The following is a 23064-nucleotide window of genomic DNA, read 5'->3' on the forward strand; positions in this document are numbered from 1 at the left end:
CTATAAGCTGTCTGAGAGTCACTTTTCGCTAAAATTGATGGTTTTCCCTGCAAAGTGAAAAAACTGTTTTCCTCACTTATTTGTTTAAATAGAAAAGTTAGCTAATAAAAGTTTTTGACTCACGAGACGAGAGATGTCTTGTATTATGTTCCTTTAGACAAATTTACAATAATCTAGCGGATAGGACTTTTTTCGAGTTTCTCTTTTATTTTCGCTAATTTTCCTGGTGTACATGTGCAGTTTTGTTGTTTTTGAGATATAGGGCAATAAAGTTCAAAGAGAAATCTACTCTTTTGCCAAGTCAAAATAATTTCCATTCGTTTGTGAAGTTCATGAAGCGTAGCTTATGTAATCAATTATTTGTAATGAACTGTGTCTCTCGATATTTTTTATACCTACCTGTCACAATTTCACGGAAAATTCGATTTTTTTTTTAAATTTTGCATTGAAGTATAAGACAAGTTTGTTGAAAGATGCCAATCCAATCCACTTTTTTGAACTAATTTTTTTTAAAAATAATGTTAGTCATAGAAAAACAGTGCCCAATTTATTTTCAAATTACAATTAGTTTGGAGAAAATAAGAAATACATGGTAGTTGTTTTAATCTATATCTTCAAGAGGGAACATTTTATATGAAAAACCATATCCATATACATTTTTAAACGTAAGTCCATATGCGTCGGGTCGGATGTTAAATCTAACTCACCTTGTATAAACGTTATCTAGTCGCCGTATAAATAAACTCGTCCCTGAAAATACGCATCAGTCTGACTGACTTAAAAATCATTAATATTATATAATTATCCTTGTAATTATCTAAAATAAAATAATTAAAAAAAGTTGTATTATACAGTGTGTCTAAGATAAGGATGGGATAGCATTAGGATCTAGGAAACTGTAAGAGATACAGGGTGGCTCAAATTAGAAAAAAGTTGTGTTTTTTATGCCTAACGATATGCCGTTTAGAAAGATTTAAAATTCCGGGTAGTTACGGAGATATCCGGAAAAACCCGAAATTTTGCAAAATCGATTTATTTTTTTTTCCTGGCTTTTGAAAACGAATTTTAAAATATATTGCATATTTGCAGTGCCACTTTTTTTGCTCTATCCAATGGCGTCAACATTTTTGCAATCCGACGTTTCCTCTTCGACTGGCTACCATCAGGTAATTTGTTTTAAATACGTCGCTGCTATTTTTATAACAAAATCTAAAGTTATTTTTAATTCTGAATTAGCTTAAAAAGGTTTTTAGCTTGTTTTAGCTATCATTTCAAATTTTTCCGGAGTATGGTTCTGAACGCTTTCAAAATATCTATTGGAGGAAGTCATAACAGTATAAAAGTCAATACAGAACAAAATATCCAAAAATTTTTTTTAATCAATAATTTAAAAAAGTTGTACCTAATAAAAAAATAATACGGATTTATGAAATGTTTTATTATTTCTAATTAGTATTGCTAACAGTAGTCATAAAAATAGCAACGACGTATTTAAATAAAATAACCTGATGATGGCCCCTCGAAGACGAAACGTTGGATTGCAAAAATGTTGACGTCATTGGATAGAGCGAAAAAAATGGCAATGTAAATATTCAATTTGTTTTCAAATTCGTTTTCAAATAAAGCCAGAAAAAATAAAGCCATTTCGCAAAATTTCGAGTTTTTCCGGATATCTCCGAAACTACCCGTAATTTTGAAACTTTCTATTATTCTATATATTGTTAGGTATAAAAAACATAACTTTTTTCTAATTCGAGCCACCAATCTCTTACCGTTTCCTAAATTCTAATGCTATCCCATATTATCTTGGACAGACTGTATATCTTCTGTATATCTGAACAAATGAAGATATACCTACTGAATCGAAATCTAATTTTCTATGCACAAATACTTGAATAAAATGACATTTCACGTGAAAAATTTTTATCTCAACTCAAATCAGTGACAGATATGAGGAATACTGGAAAATAAATATTTTTTTGTTATTTTTGAAAAGCAAATTTGTTTTTGAGTTTTTACTGTTTGAGTAGAAATTGACAATTTGTAATGATACGTTTAGATAAATTTAAAATTATGCAGGGTGTTACAACTTGTCAAAAATGACCAAGTTTAATAAATTTTTTTAATATGAAATGTATTCATATTTCTGCATTTCAATCATTACTTTTTCATTTGCACTACCTTTTTAGAAATATTTTAATTTATTTATCCTGGTTCAACTTTGTGTTGATTGATCTTTGTCTAAAATTATATTATTGCCTTGATTATAGTTATTAGAGACATGATATTATGTAATATTTTTGGAGATTTGCAATATAATTTAATACTTTTAATGTCAGCATTTTTCTTTACTACTATTTGAATTATTTGTTTTATTTTACATAATTATTATAGAATATCTTTCCTAGGCAGTTATTTCCTCATCATACTTGTATATTTAGTATTAACGGGTTTATACACATTACATTTTTATTGGATGAAAGTTTAGGAAAATATTTTGAAATTAATTTGAAGCAGCTTATAATAAAAAATAATAATTTAAAAAAATGTTTGTATTAGTTTTTTAAATAGAGCATGAATTTTCAAAAACAAACACGAATGGAAATAACAGCTAAAGCAAGGCCACATTTGAAAAACGCTTTAATACGAATTACTGCTAATGTGCCATGCTGTTATTCTTAATTACAAAAATAAATGCATCGGTGAGCACAAATTGGCTCAATTTTTAAAAGAAATAGTGCTTTGCTAATATTGGCAATATTAATTGACAAATTGTCCTTCATCTGTTGCAGGTTTCGAGCAACGGAATTGAGGTTTTGACATACCTCATAGATAGACTGGGAACCGACTTCAAGCCATATCTACCTACAGTATTACCAAACATTATAGACAGACTGGGAGATGCCAAAGACACCGTCAGGGAGAAATCACAACTGCTCATATTGAAATTACTGGAACGGAACGTCCTTACACCACAAGTCCTTATAGAAAAACTCCAGCCAGGTTTCACACATAAAAATGCTAAGATTAGGGAGGAAGTGTTGAGGTGCCTAGTGAATACTTTGAACGAGTAAGTAATGGATTACTTATTGTTAAATAAATATATGTATACTCTTCTAGTATTCCACAAATGGATTGATAAAACTATTAAGGTGTTATTTGTGAAGTACAAGAATATGTATTTCTATCATTTTTAATTCTATGACGACTAAAACTTACATAAACCAAAAAATAATATTAGTAATAACACATCATAGTTTTATAAATATTAATATTAAATATGTAATTAACAGAGTGTCCGGGGAGGATGTGCATGAACTTTAAGGGGACATTTTTCAGTTAAAAATAAGCAAAAAGGTTATATAAACCTTGATCTGGAATTGTACTATTTTTTAAATAGAGGGTGTAAAAATATTTTAAGTACGAATAATAATAAAAAAAAAACTGTACCAGTAATTAATTTTACATTTCAATTACCAGTGCCGTAGATACAGGGGTGTCATCAGACTTCACAAAATGTAGCTTTTATGCCTGTTCTTTTTTTTTGAAATGCCGTTCTGTAATTTATTGAAACACATTTATGAAAAAAATAGTCTTCTCAAATGTTTATATTATGTTTAACTCTATTTTAAAGGTATTGAGCTAATTCAAACAAATTCAAATTTTTTTTTTTAAATCTTATGTGCAGTCAATTGGTGATACCAAAAATATGTATATCTAATTGTAACACAGCTCTACAAAAAAATTCGAGAAAATTACCCCTGCAGTCTGACTATGTCTATCATATGTTTTTGGGGTCGCTGAATCCAAATTCGAGGTCTGTTAAACCCCATCACGTCAGGATTTTTCATAACTTCAAAAAATAGGCCTAAAAATGCAATAAATCCTCTATCATTGACCACTCAATCCCAACCCCTTAAACTCTTAAACCCCTTAACCCCATAACCTCAAAATGCCATAACCCCAAAACCCCAGTACCCAGTAAGAAAGAAACTGATGCACGTCGTTGAAGCCCTTCTACTACTTCTACTTCTAGTGGTTGGTCCTAATAAGTCCTATTGCACTGCGTCCTGATTAGGCCTATTGTGCGTCCCACTACTAGTCCTATTCAGCAAGTAGATTTGTACTTTTTACAAAGTCCAAAAGCTTCCTTACTGACACTTCTCTCAGTTCCTTGGGTTCCAAGTAGGGTCTCCCAAGGAGCGCCATTCTGTTACGTGCAAATCCAGGGCACTCACCCAGGATATGCATAGAAGTTTCATCTGCCGATTCACACCCTCGGCAGACCGGACTGTCTACAAGCTTTAGCTTATGTAGATGTTTCCTAAAGTGACAGTGTCCCGTTATGAATCCTGTCACTCTCCTGAGCTGGACTCTTTTCAAGCTTAGTAAATCATTCGCTCTTTCCTTCGAAGGATACTCCATGAGCTCCTTAGAATGGCTATGTCCAGACCTTGAAGTCCAGTATTTCCTATGTTCTGTCTCAGTCCATTTGCCCAGAGTCCGCCTGACCACACTGGGAGATGTGCCACAGAAGGGCTCCGGGCCAAGGAACTCTGTTTCGGATCCCTTCCTAGCAAGTTCATCCGCTTTCTCATTTCCACAAATGCCTTTATGCCCTGGCACCCAACACAGTCTGACTGTATTGTCGGTGGCCAGTTCAGTCAGCATTTGTAAACAATCCCACACCAGTTTTGAACTTATCTTGTGTGCGCCCAAAGCTTTAATTGCAGCTTGACTATCAGAGAATATATATATGAGTTTACGTTTATAACCTCTATGTACATTCTCTGCCAGACATGCCATTATCACGAAAATTTCTGCTTAGAATACGGTAGGGAACTCCTCCAGACTGTAGGTTGCACTCCATCTGGGTCTGAGTCCATATATTCCTGCACCTGTTCCTCTGGTCATTTTGGAGTCATCTGTAAACCATACTAGGCTCCACCTGTCCAGGGTTGAAGCCCTGAAACACGGTATATTCGAGCCATGCATGCTTCTTGAGCTTTAAACCCACATTCTTCAATAACTCTGAAAGTCCGAAACCCCATAACCTAGTGAGAACAAGACTTTCGTTGGGAGAACCTACATTTTGCCGAACCCAGGAACAACTACGAGGACGTAGAAGGCTTCTGTTCTCTTTGGGTTGCTGTGCTTTATTAACATATGTTCCCCTTGCCACACTTTTCAGGGTGCTTTATTAAAGTGAGGTTCCCTTGCCTCTCACTTTTCGGATTGCTTTTTGAAAGTGTGTTCCACTTGCCTCACATGAATAGCAATGATGTCTGAAGATTTGACTCATAAGAGTTCGTACGTAAGGTTATTCTTTACTGGGTTATGAGGTTATGGGGTTATTAAAGAGTATAGGTTAGAAGTCAGGGACTAAATTGAGATGCATGTAGAGCCTATACTAAATTATAGCTGTCCCCCAAGATTACATAGGAGAAACCTATAACATACTATACACGTCTCCCAAGATTTCATCCACGATTTCCCACCCCGAGCATTCTATATTCGTTGGTGTAGGTTTAAGGCTCAAGAACAATGGAGCATGGCTGGAACATACTGTGTTTTAGGGCTTCATCGCGTATAAATCTCTTTCTTAACGGGTTCTGGAATTTTGGGGTTATGGGATTTAAGAGATTAAGGGGTTAAATGGTTAAATAGAGGATTTATTGCGTTTTTGGGGCTATTTTTTGAGGTTATGAATACTACTGACGTGATGGAGTTAAATGGACCCCGAATTTGGATTCAGCGACCCCGAAAACATATGATAGACATAGTCAAGACTCCAGCGGTAATTTTTTCGATTTTTTTTTGTGGAGCTGTATAATTAGTAGAATAAAAACATACCTAATATATTGAAATTGTGAAATAATGTAATCATTCAAACAAGTACAAGTACTTTTGTTGTTCACTTGATAGAGACGAACATATAAAAAACAACTATTACAAATTTCCAAAAATATATTTCTGTTTCCACATTTTACTTTGTTTAATCAGGTAACCCCCTTTCGCATGGAATTAGTAAACAAAATTATATATAAACACTAAACTTTCACAAAAATTGACATTTTGAAACGACAATATCATACGCGACAAATATGACTAGATTATGTGTTTTGATTTTAACAAGCCAGTATCTGACTACTAAATTTCTTTTTAAAACAGATATTTTATATGTATTATTATCTCATATTTTTTACTTAATTTTGAAAAAAATTTTCTAAAAAATCTTATCAAGTGAAGTCAGTGTTCTTCAATACCAAATATCTAGGTATATAAAAGATATCTGGTAAATGTGTTAAAATTATTGTAGATGCAGAAGTTATGCTTTAGAAAATGGGCTGACCTTCCCATGTCTACGGCACTGATGGTTGAAATGCAGTAGTTTTGTAAGTACTAGGTGTACTGTATTCTGGGGCGACTGGTGAAAATGAAAATAGTCATGTTTTGATAATAAGCATGGCATCCATACTGTTTTCTAAAGGATAATTTCTATGTTTACGTAGATAACTTTCATGAGGAAAAAATTTCAACGGGAATTTGAGAAATTAAAAATTTTAATATGGGCTCTCGAGAAGAGTTGGGGTCGGCAATTTCAAATTTAATTTTATGTTTCACATATAACTTCTCCAATTTTTTTTGTCATGAAAGTTCTCCATGTCGGCCTAGACATCATCCCCTAAAAAACTGGATGGGTCTCGTGATTTATTATTAAAATATGATGATTTTAATTTTCAACAGCCTTTATTATCAAATTTTGTGGGTTCTTGTAATATTTAAAAAAAAAATTTTTTTTCAAAAAATTCTAAAATGCATTTCCAAACCAAAGTTTATACAGGGTGGTCTGAATTTTATGCAGGAAACTTCGAGGGCATATAGATCTCTTTAAAATAATATGTGTTCGCCTTATAAACATAGGTCTGGAACGGCACCGTTTTAGAGATACAGGGTGTTGAAGTTGTCAAAAAAAATTAATTTTTTGTTTATATCTCCGGAATCTATTAACCGATCTCAATAAAATTTGGTACATATAATGTATGATAGTAGGCCTTATATTCCCTGAAATATGAGCTTTAAAGGTTCAACCAGTGGTGTACAACTGGACAGGGGTCACCCCCTTTTTTACAAAAAAACCTACGCCACTGCATTTTTTACATGTCATTGTAACTGATTTATATTTTAATGCACAAAATACGTAAAAAAGGTGACTTTAATTTTTTCCCTAAGATTCGCCGTTCTCAAGTTATTCATACCAATACAATCCCCTTGTGGCAGACACTTCTAACGATAATATTACAAGAGTATTTGTTTATGTTTAAAAGTAAGTGCAATTTGTAAGCACATCAACAAAATTATTTACACTCCTTTCTACACCACCTGTGAGGTAGTGTGCGATATAAACAAAAAATCAATTTTTTTTAAAACCTCAACACCCTGTATCTCTGAAATGGGGCCGATCCAGACCTATGTTTATAAGGCAAACACATATTATTTTAAAGAGATCTATCTACCCTCGAAGTTCCCTACATAAAATTCGGACCACCCTGTATAAACCTGTTTGCTTATCTAAAGAATGTTCCCTTAAAGTGAATACACTTTCTTGATGGGTACTCAGTAAAATATCTACATTTAAAAAAATAAGAAAATAATTTTTAAAAGAATCTATTGCAAGAAGAGTGTTAAAAATATACCACATGTTTTAACATACTCAAATTTTAAAATGTGATTTTCAGCACATACCCAACGTTATTATATTAAAATCTAAAATGTCAATTGAAATTTTTTGACTATTTGTTGTTTTTGATTTTGACCACATTTTTCTCATTTCAGGCATGGAGCACAATCATTAACGATAAGCAGATTTATTCCAGACATTGTGAATTTACTTTCAGATCCCACTGCCACTGTAAGGGATACGGCAGTTAATACTTTAGTGGACCTCTATAAGCACGTCGGTGATAAATTACGAATAGACTTGCAAAGACGTAATCTCGTGCCGCAAGCAAAGTGGTCTGCTCTTGCAGCAAGGTTTGACGAAGCGAAGAACAGGGGAGAATTGTTGCTTACTGCTTCAAAAAGTCTTGATTGTAAGTTTTTTTCCTAGTAGGTTTTATCTTAAACTAATGCACATTTTTTTATTTTTTAGTATCAGATGAAGTAGACAAAGCTGTGATGGCAAAACCTTTAGTTCCGGTGAAAAAACCCAGTTTGGGAAGCGCTATAAAACAGAGAGGCATCGCCACTCCCAGCAGTGCCACTACTGGTAAGTACCTTTTCAAGAAACAATAACATTGATATTGTACATATGATTTATAGCTTTGAGATTTTTAATTTTGCTATTATTTTTTCATATACACATAACATTAATATTCTGCATGAAAAGTTTTAAGCCGAGTGGGGTCCATAAGAAAGATCTCCATTCCTTCATGTAAGTCTATATATCCTTTCTTGGTGGCCGGTTGTTGGTGATGGGTAGTATCGTCTAAAATTTCTAATGGTTATAACTTGTACACTCCTTGATATGTATTATAATTAATTTATTATTAATTATTTCTATTGACACTCTTTTGTGTTTCTAAGTAGAATCATTCTTTAATAAAATATTTATAGGTATATTCAATTCACACTGAAACATCGACTTGACACAATTTTTGTTCCTATTTAATACAGTAGTTTAACAAAAGATTAATTGATTTATTGTGTAATAAACCGCAATTTCAACACTAGTAAAACCTTGTGCTTGTATACTTAATTTGTACAAAGTTTTCTGATATTAATAATTTTATACTAACTCCTATTTATGTTTAATACTAAATCTTATACAAAGTGTTACAATATCCCACCGACAAAATTATACATGTGATTTTCTGAAAAAATAAGAAAAAAGTTCATTTAAGGAGGTTTATCGGGTACGTCTAAAGTCAAATGAGAGTTTCTGTAGATTCGCTAGTGACTAAAATAGTAAGCCTTTAGATTTGGCAACGTTGCATTTGGCTAGCGCGTTTGGCTCGGCGTTTGCTCCCTCACATTCGATCATTATGTTTGTTTGGATGCCTAAGCTTGAAATATACATCATATGTCACACACCTGCGAATTTCAAGTAATATGCTATGTCGAGAACCGCGGTTATGTATCTTACAAGTACCTAATCGATTTCTACAGGCTGTCATACGGTTCCTTAGATATCAGTTTCCTATTTATACAAGTTGCTGTGGAAACCAAAAATATCTGCATTCTCATAAGACTTCGTCCTAAATCGTGAAAAATTATTTTATTAATATCTCGTCTCCTAAGTATCCAAACTAGTCATAATTTTTTTTGAGGATTTACTTCATATGAGTAAGCTTATATTAATTCTTTTATGAATATTTGTTTGTCAATTCCATATCATATAAACCTCCTTAAACATAGATCTGCAATTACCTCTATTTTGCAGTACAGGGTGATAACATTTTCAGATTTTCTTTGTTCTTATATATTTTATACATTTTGTAAAGAAAATGCATTCAAACTCTGTACATTCTACATTTTTTGAAGACTGATTATATATAAAACCATTCGAAAAAATTTACAATATGTTTCCATTTTTGGAACCATGATCCTAGACCATTTTTTTTTTTTGTTTGTGACTATACTGACTTTTGAGAATACTACAATTTTTTGTATCTTTAACAATTTCAATGGTATTATTCAAAATGTCACTTAAATATCTTATTTTTGTGACGTAGTGGCTTGCTTTAAATTAAACTGCAATTAATATACAGAGGCTTAATTTTAAGTAATGGTCATTTTTTTGGGGGTAGTACAAGATCTAACAACAACATTTGGAGGGTGCATTTTATTTATTATAAATTTTATGCAATTTTTGAAATAATGTTTTCCAAATCCATCTTAACTATACAAATAATGATTGTCACAAATTCAGTAATAATTAATGAAGTTGATTGATTGATTAATTGAACTACAACAGTGGCGGCTCGTGACATTGAGAATAGGTGAAGCACATTCATTGATTGACTAAAAAGAAAAAAAATAAAGTGTAGGTGAAAATTTTCAAGGTCAAATGGCTTTAAATGAATCAGAAATTTGTAGTTGCATTTGCAATAATACCGAAAAACTGACGTTCGTGAGAAGGATTTTCATTTAGATTTTATTAAAAATAGAAATATTAGTTCGGCCTGTGGACTTGCGAACATTAACACACACCGTATGTGTTCCAAAGAAGCGTCGTGGTTACAACAGCCTCGCGTGACGTTCCCAAAATTGTTAAATCCCTCCTTATTCCACCCGCCCAACTTTACACTGACAATTAAATACGGCATAGAGCCATAGAGAAAAGTTTTTTTAAATAAACACTTCCACATAACCACTTATACTCCGAGTACCATTAAATCCGAAACTTCCGAACGTACATTTTGTCTTTTAACGTCCCCCTTTTTTCCACATTGAGAGAAGGCACAGGTCTCTCGCAATTTAAAAAATCCATTTTTTCTTCAATTTACCATCTGGAAAATGGTGTTTCCAATAAAATACATACTGGAAACATTTCTACATTTATTGATAGAAAGATATTAACAAAGAACCGTTATAATCGTACACTGGGCGATTTATCATATAAACTGTTTAGTGCAGGCGATGGGCGATGACAATGCTGCTTCAATTTCCGTGTCACTTGTTCCCCCACACCGTAGTTACTCACGTGTTGGCCGCCTCGTTGCCATGACAACCACCGTAAACATGCTACGAAGAGAAGTGAAATACAGACTGATTTCAATCCGCATCACTTGCTTATACTATACGTTGTATGGTACGAGATTGACGTTTGCGCTCAACGCTCAATGTTTTTTTAGAAGGCATTCACCGCACAACTATTCTATTTATTTCTGCGTATAAAACAAACAAACACAATACATTTTTAATATAGAATTATACCTAAATTATAAAATTTATATAAAGTTTTGTTCTAATACTGTGGGCAGTAAATTACTGTCCAAGGTGTCTATAATTTATCTGCGTTAACAGTACCATCAATGAACTCTAATCTTTCTATTCCCTTTGCCAACACGCTCAGATCGTGACCCCTTGTGGGAATTTCACGGTACATTTTAAATACTTGTGGAAGGCTCCTTTTCAGTTCGTTTTACACGTTTCTGAAAATTCACAGTACACACGTTAGGTGTAAATCATCACTGAAACTTACCTGGGCCCAGTCTCTACTTGTAGTTTTCGATTTAGCCCAAGTTAAATACTTTCTCTGGAGTTTTGTTTTCAAGGGCATCGTATTTAGCTTTCAAAGTTAATAATTATTCCATTGAATGGTACTTAACCCTATAAAAATACTGTAATCAAAGTTATGTATCACCAAGACAACATTCCCTTGACATATTAATGTCTTTCTGGTTTTCACACCTCAGTAATTTCTAACCCTCTTTGGCGTTTGCAAATGGAGCAAGGATGTCTTTGTGCCCTTTTTATCACTTTTGGCGATCGACCAGAACTCTGTCCGAACAACTATGCTGTCAGTTTCTCAGTAAGTTTTATTTACTCCAATTGTGGATTTCGGCATATTCATTTTACAAGTAAATTTTTTATTGATTTCTCTGATATTGAATTATTATTTCACGCACTCCATATCTTTTTGACCATTGAAACTGTTGAAAAACTAATTCCTGTGCCTCTAGAATTTCATATTTTATACAATATTGTTGTAAAAACATCACAAACACTGACATATGCATGAATTGTAAGAATGGACATTCGTTATTTTGCGCAACTATTAGGTTTTTCTGGCAAAAAGTGCTGCGTAAGAACATTTAGCTGTCAGCAAATTAAGCAAAATATTATCGTGGAGGATTTACAAATCAGAACAAATATAATTATTATTCTTAAAATAGTAGTCAAAGTGGTATCTAAAATGGTAGTATAATGAAGATGCAGATGTAGAATTTAGTTGTTAAGGCCCATAGTACGAATACCAATATGAAATTATTATTATCTTTTTTTATCAGATAAATTGTCGAATTATAATTTGTTTTTTAAATTGTATGTAAACTCTGCCAGCACCAATCTCCGTTGTATGTGCTCTCTCATCAGTGTTGACTGTTGCTAACTTTTTGAAACAAGTATGAAATTAGTGAAGTGGCAGAGATTGCTTCTGTATGACTTTGCGACATGTTATTTTAAAGGCAACTTATTTTTCTAATGTCTATGTGCGAAGCACCTAACGAAAAAACTTCTGAAAATTAAAAAAGAAATGTTTTTTATATGATTTAGTAAATAATAATTAATATTGGTATATGGCAGATGTGAATAATTGAAGTAAAATGTTTTAAAATAATTATTTATACGGTTTTATAAAATATATATAATAATAAATAAATACAAATACTTACTAATCTGACAGATTTGAAATATTTAATTTTTGAATTTCAGTGTCAATGATCGCTTATTTTGATCATCAATTCACTTGATGGTAACAATAGGGTGCTAGATGGGCAAAAAACTAACGGCCAATATTAATTTGGTGAAAAGAGAATGGCCGAAAAGTCACCACTTCATTTTATTACATTTATCTTAGTTTTCAGTTTATTCGATTGACGAGGTGTGTGTGTAACTTAACAGGTAATTTTACGACTTTGTTAATTTTTACTGGAATCAAAATAGAATTTGTATAGTGCAGTGTTGTGTTTTATTAAGTTTAATTATATAGTAAATTTTAAAGTCATTTATTGTGTTTTGAGCAGTAGAAGAGTATAATTTTATAGTTATTTATTTCAATGTTTAGTGACAGTAGAGTGTCGTCATTGTTAAATTCCTATGTAATATTATGAAAAAATCATGTATATTAATGAAGAAAGGTGAAATTCGACAACAATACATTCCATAGATCCCACTTGGTACAAACGTCAATGGAAACGGCAAAATTAATTATTTACTTGGGTCTATTTTGCAGGTTCTTCAGACTGTTTGTTATATGCTATCTGAGGCCTGTTTCAATTTATTACTGATAGTTTTATAGCGGAAGAATTAAATTTAAGGATTCTAAATCACTATTCATGTCTGTGATGAGTTGGTCGTTCAAAGCTCTGCCTTTAACCTATTTATACCCAGACATCTTAAGACCAAACCACGGGAGGATCAGATTTTTTCTTATTGATTTTACTATTTATTGAAGTTTTTTCATTAAAATTTGTTTTTGCTAGCCAGATTACTTTTGAATTTTTATATACAAAGTATTTCATAAAATCGAACTGGGTTCGAATCATGGGCAGAATTAACTTTTTTTTACTTTTTCTGCATTATTTTCTGAAGCCTTTTATTGAGAAATTGTATATTTACAAACCTGATCTCTGGAGTGGAGGAGACTGTGCAGCATCATTGGTTAAATCCGTCTACCAGGAAACATGTAAAACAAATGAAAATAACTTAAAAAAGATAGTATGTAAAACTATATCTCCCTGTACCTCAAAAATAAGGCATTTGCAAAAATGTGTTCCAATCTTTTTTTCTAATTTTTAATAGGTGAATCATTTATCTAATTTTATCAGTTGGATGTTATAACACCCTGTATATTATTACATTTTGTATATTTTATGGTGCAATGAAAATCTGGAACAAACTGAATATATTTTCCAACATTTACATACAATCATACATACATGTAGTATCAGATTACTTTGATTCTTGTGTCGTTTCCCTTGTATCTTTTAGCTGCAAACCCTTCATTGCTTAAATTTGTTAACAGTTAATACATTGTTTTCATTTTTATTTAAACAATTTTTAGCCGGAGCAGTTGACGAAGAATCCTTCATTAAATTGTTTGAAGATTGTCCAAATATACAAATTTTTTCCGCACGAGAAATCACAGAACATTTAAAAAATATACAAGACATTATTTCCGATTCTAACAAAGAATGGAATAAAAGAGTAGATGCGGTAGGTTTCAATTTAGATACAAGAGTAACAGTTTTTAGTTATCTAACACAGTTTTTTAAATCCTTTCTATTCGTCTTTTTAGTTAAAGAAAATACGTTCGTTGGCCATAGGAGGAGCAGTCAATTTTGAGGAATTCTATGTTGGATTAAGGAATTTAGAAATACCGTTGCAAGGGACTATTAAAGATTTAAGGTCCCAGGTTGTCAGAGAAGCATGTGTGACGATATCTTACTTATCCCAAATACTTGGAAATAAATTCGATAAAACAGCTGAATTATTATTACAACCTCTTATTAATTTAATTCAAAATTCTGCTAAGGTTTGTGACTTTGTTCAACAATACGATTGTATAATGTAATAAAGCCTAATGGATTTACTGAACAAAGAAATTATTTTTAGGTGATGGCTACCTCAGGTTTAATAACTGTGAAATTTATCATACAAAACACACATAGCCCCAGATTAATACCCGTAATTACAAATAATGCCCAAAAATCGAAAAGTAAAGACATTAGAAGAGCTTGTTGCGAGTTCTTGGAGATAATGCTAACACATTGGCCTACCCACCCTCTAGAAAAGCACATTGCTGCATTGCAGGAGGCAGTTAAAAAGGGAATCGCAGATGCAGATCCTGAAGCGAGGGTTAGTTCAAGAAAGTGAGTACTTTTAATTAAGGATTTACTTAGATTTTGTTGTTTTTCTATACGTTTTTAGGGCATTCCGTGGTTTTCGAGACCATTTTCCCGAACAAGCCGAAGCCTTACTGCAGTCCTTAGAGCCGAGCTATCGAAGAGCTCTTCAAGGGGATGGCATGTCTGCCAGTTCATCAAATAACAATATAGCTAGTGGATTTAAAACCCCAAGACAATATGGAAGAACCACGACAGGTATTTATCGCATTATCTTTTACAGTTTATGTATACATTTTTGAGTCAGCGATTAATAATGTCCGACAGTAAATCGTATATTCTGGATACTTTGTTTTCACACAGCATGATGGGAATACACAGGTACATAGTTTTGAATAAACACGAAACGAGGGGAAAAACCTGATGATGACTAAATAAATGTTCCTTAGAAATCGGTAACTGATCGGAAAATGTGACTGGTCACGTTTGAACATTTTTACTTTTATCAGATTTTCATCTTCATCAAAAAATGTTTGTTTTATTTTTTCATTTCAAAAAAAGTTTTGCACTTTGGGAACTTCTTTCATTTTAATAGCTGCCTTCTCATAAGTAGCTCAACACTAAACTGTTGTAAATATTGATTTTGAAGGAATTATTGAAAGAGCAAAGAAAATCGATCCGTTTTAAATATTTGATGGTGATTTTAGAATGTTACTGGTCATAGTCCCCAAGCCAGCGACCTTCTTTCGAACTGATTACAAAAGTCATGAAAACGGTCTGGATCGCTTCATTTTAACGAGTCTACCACGCTGTAAAATTTTTAGAATATGGGAAGGGCGCTTTTCCGCACTGCGAGTACTTAAACCTGTCGTTCTGGGCGGGTTCCCTTTTGTGATTACAACATTCAAATTTTTTATTTGAATTAAAAGAAAATGTGTTAAATAAGAAGCAAATTGGGTTGTCCGACAAAATAGAGGACGCAATTGCCGAGTCTGACATCTCCAACATGTCGCTCTAGCGCAGTATGGTTTTCCGATTACAAAACACACAATTTTCATTTTATGTTACTAAAAATTGCCTAAAAAACGTAGTCCATACCTTGCCCGACAAATTTTCAGGCGCTTTTTTCCAGTCCGACAACCGAAACATGTCGCTCATCGCAGGTTAGGTTTTCCGATTACAAAAGTGATAAATTTTATATTTTTGGCTTTAGAATAAAATAATAATTAAAAAACAATACTTGTCCGACAAAAAAAAACGACGCAAATTAATAAAATCTAATAAAAAACATTTTTTCAATTTTTAAATGTAGTAGCCATAGACCACCTAGACTGGCCTATAGAGCGACTTTGGTGAAAACATTTCGGAGCCTGATTTGGAGCCCAGCGTTCAGTCGTGTCCTAGCATTTGACGTGTACGCATCGCTGTGATTTCGATAATTAGACGTTTTATCATGGGCATGAATGATTTCAACCCTTCCTTCTTCAGAAAAGGTAAAAAAAAGCCTTTTGAGATTTTAGAGAAGAATGTGGCTTTCCAAGAGGCTTTCTTAAACTTAATTGAAACTTCACCATCTCAAACTGACATAGAGAGCAACATTTTTAACGAATGGAGGAGTTCACTTGTATCGAAATGTTCGAAAGAAGTTATAAAATCAATAGTTCTTCGGAGGAAGTTCTTAAGAAGAAAATTAAATCTTTCGACCCATCCAGTTTACCTCCTAGCAGTGAAGAGCTTTTGCAGCACGTCAAAAGAACGACGTATACTCGTATTAGCAGCATTTGGTGTAATGACCACCTAAGAACGCCAACCGAAAAAAACCCAGAAGAATGTGGCTGGATAATAATAGATGGCGACTATAACTTTTATTGGTTCGACGGTCCTGAAAGTCCAAGGCTCCAAGACATATCTATAGGTATGCTATAAAAATTTTATAAACAATCCCAAATTTTCCTTTGTACCCCGCGTAAAAGTGGGATTTTCTTTCTACATTCTTCGTGGGGTATAAAGAAATAGTATATTCTTACGCTAAGTTGCGTACCGTATTTTTCATTACAAGTGAAAATAAATTACTTTCCGCACGTGCGATGAAAAATCATATACAAATTATGGGGAGAAAAAAAACCTTCAATATTATTATAATCCTCGGTTGCGTCTTAGATAACAACTGCGTATCCTTTTTTTCCTCCCTAGGTTCGTAATATAGTTTGATGAATTAAATTTCGCAATTTTATACAATCTTTTTTAACATTATTTCAGATCAAGATAATCCAAGTGATGCATCTGACGGTGACGACGAAGATAGCACGAGTTAATCCGATGATGATTTGAGTGGAGACGATTCTGATTAGTCATATAATGTTTTACTTATTTATTTTTTCATTTGAAATGTTTTATTTTTTAACTTTTTCTTATATTTCTTAAAATAATTTAATTTTTTATATATTTCATTTTCAATTATTTTTTATGATGACATTATTAATAAAAAAAATACAAGTCGCAATTCATTGTCATTACATTTAAAACTAATTATATGTAACAATAATCGTTTTATTAAGTTTATGAAATTAATCGTTTCTTTTTGTCGGACTAGCAATATGATCCACTATTTTTGTCGGACAATGTCATATTTTGATAAAGAAAGTACTATTTTAGCACTTGGTACCTGTGTCCGAAATTTTGTAATCGGAAAACCTAACCTGCGATGAGCGACATGTTTTGGTTGTCGGACTGGAAAAAAGTGCCTGAAAATTTGTCGGACAAGGTATGGACTACGTTTTTTAGGCAATTTTTAGTAAGTTAAAATGAAAATTGGGTGTTTTGTAATCGGAAAACCATACCGCGCTAAAGCGACATGTTGGAGATGTCGGACTCGACAATTGCGCCCTCTGTTTTGTCGGACAACCCAATTTGCTTCTTATTTAACACATTTTCTTTTAATTCAAATAAAAAATTTGAGTGTTATATTCACAAAAGAGAACCCGCCCAGAACGACAGGTTTAAGTACTCGCAGTGCGGAAAAGCGCCCTTCCCATATTCTAAAAATTTTACAGCGTGGTCGCTGGTTTGGGGACTATCACTGGTAATTTTTTATTTGTATCTGCGATCACCAGGAAAACCTCATTCATTCTTATCGATTACAAAAAACTCAAGGTTAAAATACTACAGTTGAACTTACGATTGCCTGAGGCTTGTGGCACAGTTGTAAAATTGTTTTCTTTTTTAGATTGCTTAGATGTACAACATGTATCAAGTTTTAATTTAATTAATTAATAATATAACGTAAGCCTATGTATATGTTAAATGTACAGTAGGGAACATATCTTGTAGGGGGAAACCAGAGGTTAGGGTAAATAAAAAACTATTTGAAAACCTTTACATATTTTTTACTGGAAATTTTTCATCGTCCAAAATAGATTTTTAATAATTGCATTAAAATTTAATTATAGTATATTTACAAATACAAATTTAATTTTTTTCAGTACATTTAGTGAAATACAATCATACATTTCTGAATTTCTGACCTTTAGTTTTGTTGTTATGAAAAAAGTTGTTTCAAATTTTCGGTGACAGAAATCTATAACCTTTATATTAAATAGTAATCTTGTAACTCGATTTTGACATGAGAAATTTTTTTAACTCTAAAGAATTCCCCCATATGACTTTATATGTAGCTGATAAATTAATTTTCTAAGATATTGATTAAAAGAACAGGTAACATGTTCACTTTTGTTTTTGAAAAAACATTTTCTTGTGAAACTATTTCTCCCAATACTTCATTCCCACCAAATAATGGCACATCCCTTCAAAGCTTTTACTTTTCAAAGGATGTCTTGTGATTCTTCATTTTAAAGAGATTTAGATTCTGTATTCAGTACAGGGTGTCCAGGAAATGGATAATCACTCCGATTTGGTTAGGTCTTCTAAAAATTGCTTCCTTCGTAATTATGTATAGTTTATTTTCTTCTAGATCATCCTGTAGAGTTATTACCGTTTGGAGTTGAGATATAAAAATCGATTTTTCATAATTTTTTTGTCGTTTGCTAAATTTTGATATTTCTTATGTGTTCAATGTGTTGCTAGATACTTTGGGACCTGGGGGCAGAACATCATACAGCGTGACTTAACGACAATAAACAAATAAAAAATACATAGGACATGCCAATTAATATAATTTTAACAAAATATTGCTATATAAAGAAACAAAACCTCTTTAAAAAGAGGTGTTACATGACTTTCTCTTTAGTTGAAACATTTCGGGGAATTGTGAATCAACAGAAAAAATTGTTTCAGAAGTTATCACTTCAAAAACAAAAGTTTACATGTTTCAGAATTTGAAACTCCGTAATACAATGGAAAATAAATTCTTCTACTTCATATGGACCAACTGTGTAATTTATTTAGTAATTAAGTTAATTAAGTTAATAATGGTTATAAAATTTTGCTAAATATTGTTTATATTTTGCTTAATGCTGCCAAAATTGGATAATTAGGCAGTACTGAAAATTTATCTGCTACTAGTAGTGGCTTACATAGGGCACCTTCACTACCAAGGAGCTACAGGCAACGCAGTGGTATTCCTGTACTTACCAAAGATAGTATGTAATGGCAAATTGTATATTACATTTTATTTTATTGCCTTTTTTAAATATTATTTATACTTGTTTTATATTTTACAATTTAAAAAAATAGCATTCACATTATTTTGAATAAAATAAGGATGACCTCACCGACAGTGATACATGTTTTCAATTTTTTAAATAATTCACTTTACCTTTTGTCTTTCACTCTTTGTTTAAACAGTCTGTAGGTATATTATATACAGGGTGTTCATATTTAATCCTGTACACCCTTGTGATCTAAACAAAAGGTGAGAGATACTTTCACTTATGAGCGTATTTCGTTAACACCTTGCATTTTATGAATCAGTCGATACCTTAAATATATTTCAGATTCAACGAGAAAGGGATTTAGAAGCAATTCAGCCATCGACTTACAAGCAGCTCAAAGGGCCAAGGCAAGGGCTCAGTATTCCGCGCTGGCAAGAACTAAGATTCAGTCTGGCACCGCAAGCCTTCGTATGTTCACATTTAGTCATGGCATGATAGTTTGCTTCTATAGTTTCAGTGTAACAGTAATTACAAGTTCATAATCATTTAGAAGTACCAGTAAATTGTTACAAATATTGGCGTCATATGAAAATAAAAAAATGAGATGTATTTATATATTCATATAAATTATGTTATTAACCTTTATTGGCAAAAGAAGCTAAATTGAGTGAAGGTTAATCCTTGAGCTCTATTAATCTAAACTGAATGGTAGAGCTAATCAATAATTTACTAACCAAATTAACAACCCTAACAAAAAAAAAATAAAAATTTTGCTTTATTAATATGTCACGTTTTAAAAATGTTTTTACATTTTGTGTGATGCCAGTATTTATGCAGTAGGAGTAATTACAGAGTCCTGTTTATGCATTTCATACTAAATGTAGTACTATTACATATTATTTTCTGAAAGGCAAAAAAATTTCACTAATTAAATTAAAAGTAACTGGGAATGAAAATAAGGTCCAGAACAAATAATGCACAAATAATTAACGAGTATGTTTCATACTTAATAAAAACATTTTTTATTGATCTACTGTTCCTTGATTGTTACTGTCATTTCAATAATAATACGAGGGTTGCCTTTTATATTTGTGGAATAGACAATCCCGGTGCTGCCATCTGACAATGGACGTGCCTTTCGTTAAATTCAACTTTTTGTCAGTATACTTAGAACAGAACATTTTGATGTACAAGTGCTACCTGTGTTGTTTACAGTGACCTGAAAAATTAATCTCGGCCAAAAAATGGAATTAGCTCAAGAACATTTCCGTGCAATTATTTTTTACAACTTTCAACGTGGATTATCTCAATAACAGTGCATCGATGAATTTAATTCGACTTTTGGCAATGAATGAAGCACCATTAAAACTCGCTGTATATCTGTGGAATTCAAATGTGGTCGTGGTTTGCTCACTGACGAATTTCGTGAAGGTCATCTAAAATCGATTGTTATTCCAGAAAACATTGGTGCTGTCCGTGAACTGATATTGCAAAATTGTCATTTGACTTATCATAAGATTGAGGCATCCTTGGGCATTGCGCAGCATACATTTAATATTGCATGAACATTTGGCAATCAAAAAAATTTGTTTCTGTTGGATCCCAGTAATTTGACAAATTTTTAAAGAAATGCTTGCGTCGACAGAAATGCTCAAGAAATATGACTGAGGTGCTTTAAAACACTTCTATGACCTCCTAATAGATGATGAATCACGGATCTGTCTCTCTCCACCAGGACAATGCGAGCTCTCACACACCGGATCGAACAAGAAACTTTTTGGTAACTAAAAAAGTCAAATTGATGAGTCATCCGCCGTGTAGTGTTGATTTGGCACCCAATGACTTTTTTATTATCGCACATCAAAAATAAATTACAAGGTCAACGTTTTTCGATGTCTGAAGTAGTGGTTGGAGGTACTTCAATCAGAATGGAAAAAGTGCTTTGAAAATTGATTCAAGTGCATGCAAAAGTGTTTTGGAAGAATATTTTGAAAAAATGAAGCTTTACAATGATTAATTTCTCTTTTTTCGAACGAGACCACGCACAGCCACCTGGGACTCCCATCAGCTTCAGAGGGCCCATTTCAAATAAGGAACTTATCTTGCCGCACCTTGTATTTTGATAATGACTTAAAAATAATTTAGCCAAATGTCAACAAAACATGTCCACTATAATGGAAACGAGAAGTTAAATCGTTGTTAACTTAGCTGGGTTTGTTTTCATTCTCGTTTTTGTGATTTCGCCTTTACAAGCGTGTCTGGTAAACATATAATTCAACTTTCTGTTCATTTGTTTCTCTTCTCCTTGTTCCTAGCTAAACATGTAGCGACCTTAACTGTAAATTTTATTAAATTAAATCACAAAGTTTGCTTAGAATCGTTTCTTACATTCTTATATAAGTTTAAACAAACCAATTATTTTGAATTTTTCTTCCATAACAAATGATGAATGATATACAATTATTTATTTAATATCAGCATTTGTGAAATGTAAAAAATATTTTACAAATGCTTGTAACAAACTAATGAACATATTTAAAAGTGAAACTTTTTTGTCTCATGTTTTTTATATTCATTAATGATGCATGTAAAGCTTATCAAAATTTTGTTCAATTGTTTTAATTTCATAATGCTTTGTATTAATCTAGTCAGTTGCTCACTAAAATTGTTTACTTCATCGAACAAATTTTTGATGCTTTTTGACATTTTTTTGTGTTTATGTATTAATTGCCATGTTGTTGCTTTTTTCCATGTATGACTTTAGAGGGAGAGGTTGCTCAGCAAGGTACACAACATTTTAACATAGTTTTTCTTAATTTAATTTAACATTCTCATCCATTAATTTAAATTTGCTGGTGTGTAAAGGCTTTGTGATTTTAAACAGTTTTTTCTTTATATAAATTCAAAATTTGAACGAATTGAATGTAATGTAATTACAGTCAATGTTTAATATGGCATTCTTTACATCCCTGATTTTTAATTAATGAAGGTCAAATAGAAAGTCAAAAGTATTTGTTAAATTAAATACTATTGAAAATATTTCCAAAATTAGTATTTTCAATATATTTTTTTATTGTTTGATGCATTCTAATCTTATGATTTAATTCATAAAAATAAAAAATATGTAATATTAACTAAAAACAAAAGCAATCTAAACAATATCCAGGGTGTGCAGAAATTATTAATAGTAATTTTAGTAGATGAAAAATAATGCCACAAATGCCTATGATACACTTTTTTGAAAAGTAGTCTGTATTAGATACGGAAGAAATCTAGAAAAATTCGCATAATGTTCAATTCTTAAAAGTTATGTCTTTAGACCAGGAAAATTAACAAAAAAAAAAGAAACCCGAAAAAATTACTATGCGCGATATTATTGTAAAATTGTCTAAAGGAACATAATACAGACATCTCTCATCTCGTGAGTCAAAAAATTTTATTGGCTAACTTTTCTATTTAAACAAATAAGTGAGGAAAACAGTTTTTTCACTTTGCAAGGAATACCATCAATTTTAGCGGAAAGTAACTCACAGACAGCTTGTAGGGAATAAAATTATCTACAAAATGACTTGTTAAATTAAAATCGGTTAATAAACAAAAAAATTCTTGCAAAAAAACAACAAAAGTGCCCATTTTTTAATTTGTTTATAACTATCACATTTATTGTTAAAATTTTATAAAAGCTATGACAAGTTGAGGGTTTTGTCATACTTTAAAAGTGTGCCAAAAGTGGGCGCTGTAGGTGCAATAGTTTTCGCACAATTCTATTTGTTTATAGCGGAGGCTCCAAAAGTTATGAACTTTAAGCCTCTGTACAGACGTTAATTTTCAATCAAACATGATTCTGAAAGCGTCATTGTAATCTTAAAGACGCAATTAAGCGA

At 32.1% G+C, this 23064-nt stretch overlaps 1 protein-coding gene across 1 annotated transcript in view; it reads left to right on the plus strand.

Moving 5' to 3' along the window:
* Positions 1-23064, plus strand: part of LOC108904113 (CLIP-associating protein 1-A) — a 100611-nt gene that overhangs the window by 54334 nt on the left and 23213 nt on the right. The window contains exons 3-13 of the mRNA XM_018706547.1: positions 2793-3070; positions 7837-8093; positions 8153-8269; positions 8390-8434; positions 13790-13941; positions 14024-14260; positions 14341-14597; positions 14656-14828; positions 19064-19168; positions 19523-19648; positions 21945-21965. Coding sequence (XP_018562063.1) covers positions 2793-3070; positions 7837-8093; positions 8153-8269; positions 8390-8434; positions 13790-13941; positions 14024-14260; positions 14341-14597; positions 14656-14828; positions 19064-19168; positions 19523-19648; positions 21945-21965 — 1768 coding nt within the window. The remainder of the gene's footprint in view (positions 1-2792; positions 3071-7836; positions 8094-8152; positions 8270-8389; positions 8435-13789; positions 13942-14023; positions 14261-14340; positions 14598-14655; positions 14829-19063; positions 19169-19522; positions 19649-21944; positions 21966-23064) is intronic.

The sequence above is a fragment of the Anoplophora glabripennis genome, unplaced genomic scaffold (genome assembly GCF_000390285.2).
Source record: "Anoplophora glabripennis isolate ALB-LARVAE unplaced genomic scaffold, Agla_2.0 scaffold106, whole genome shotgun sequence".
NCBI lineage: Eukaryota > Metazoa > Arthropoda > Insecta > Coleoptera > Cerambycidae > Anoplophora > Anoplophora glabripennis.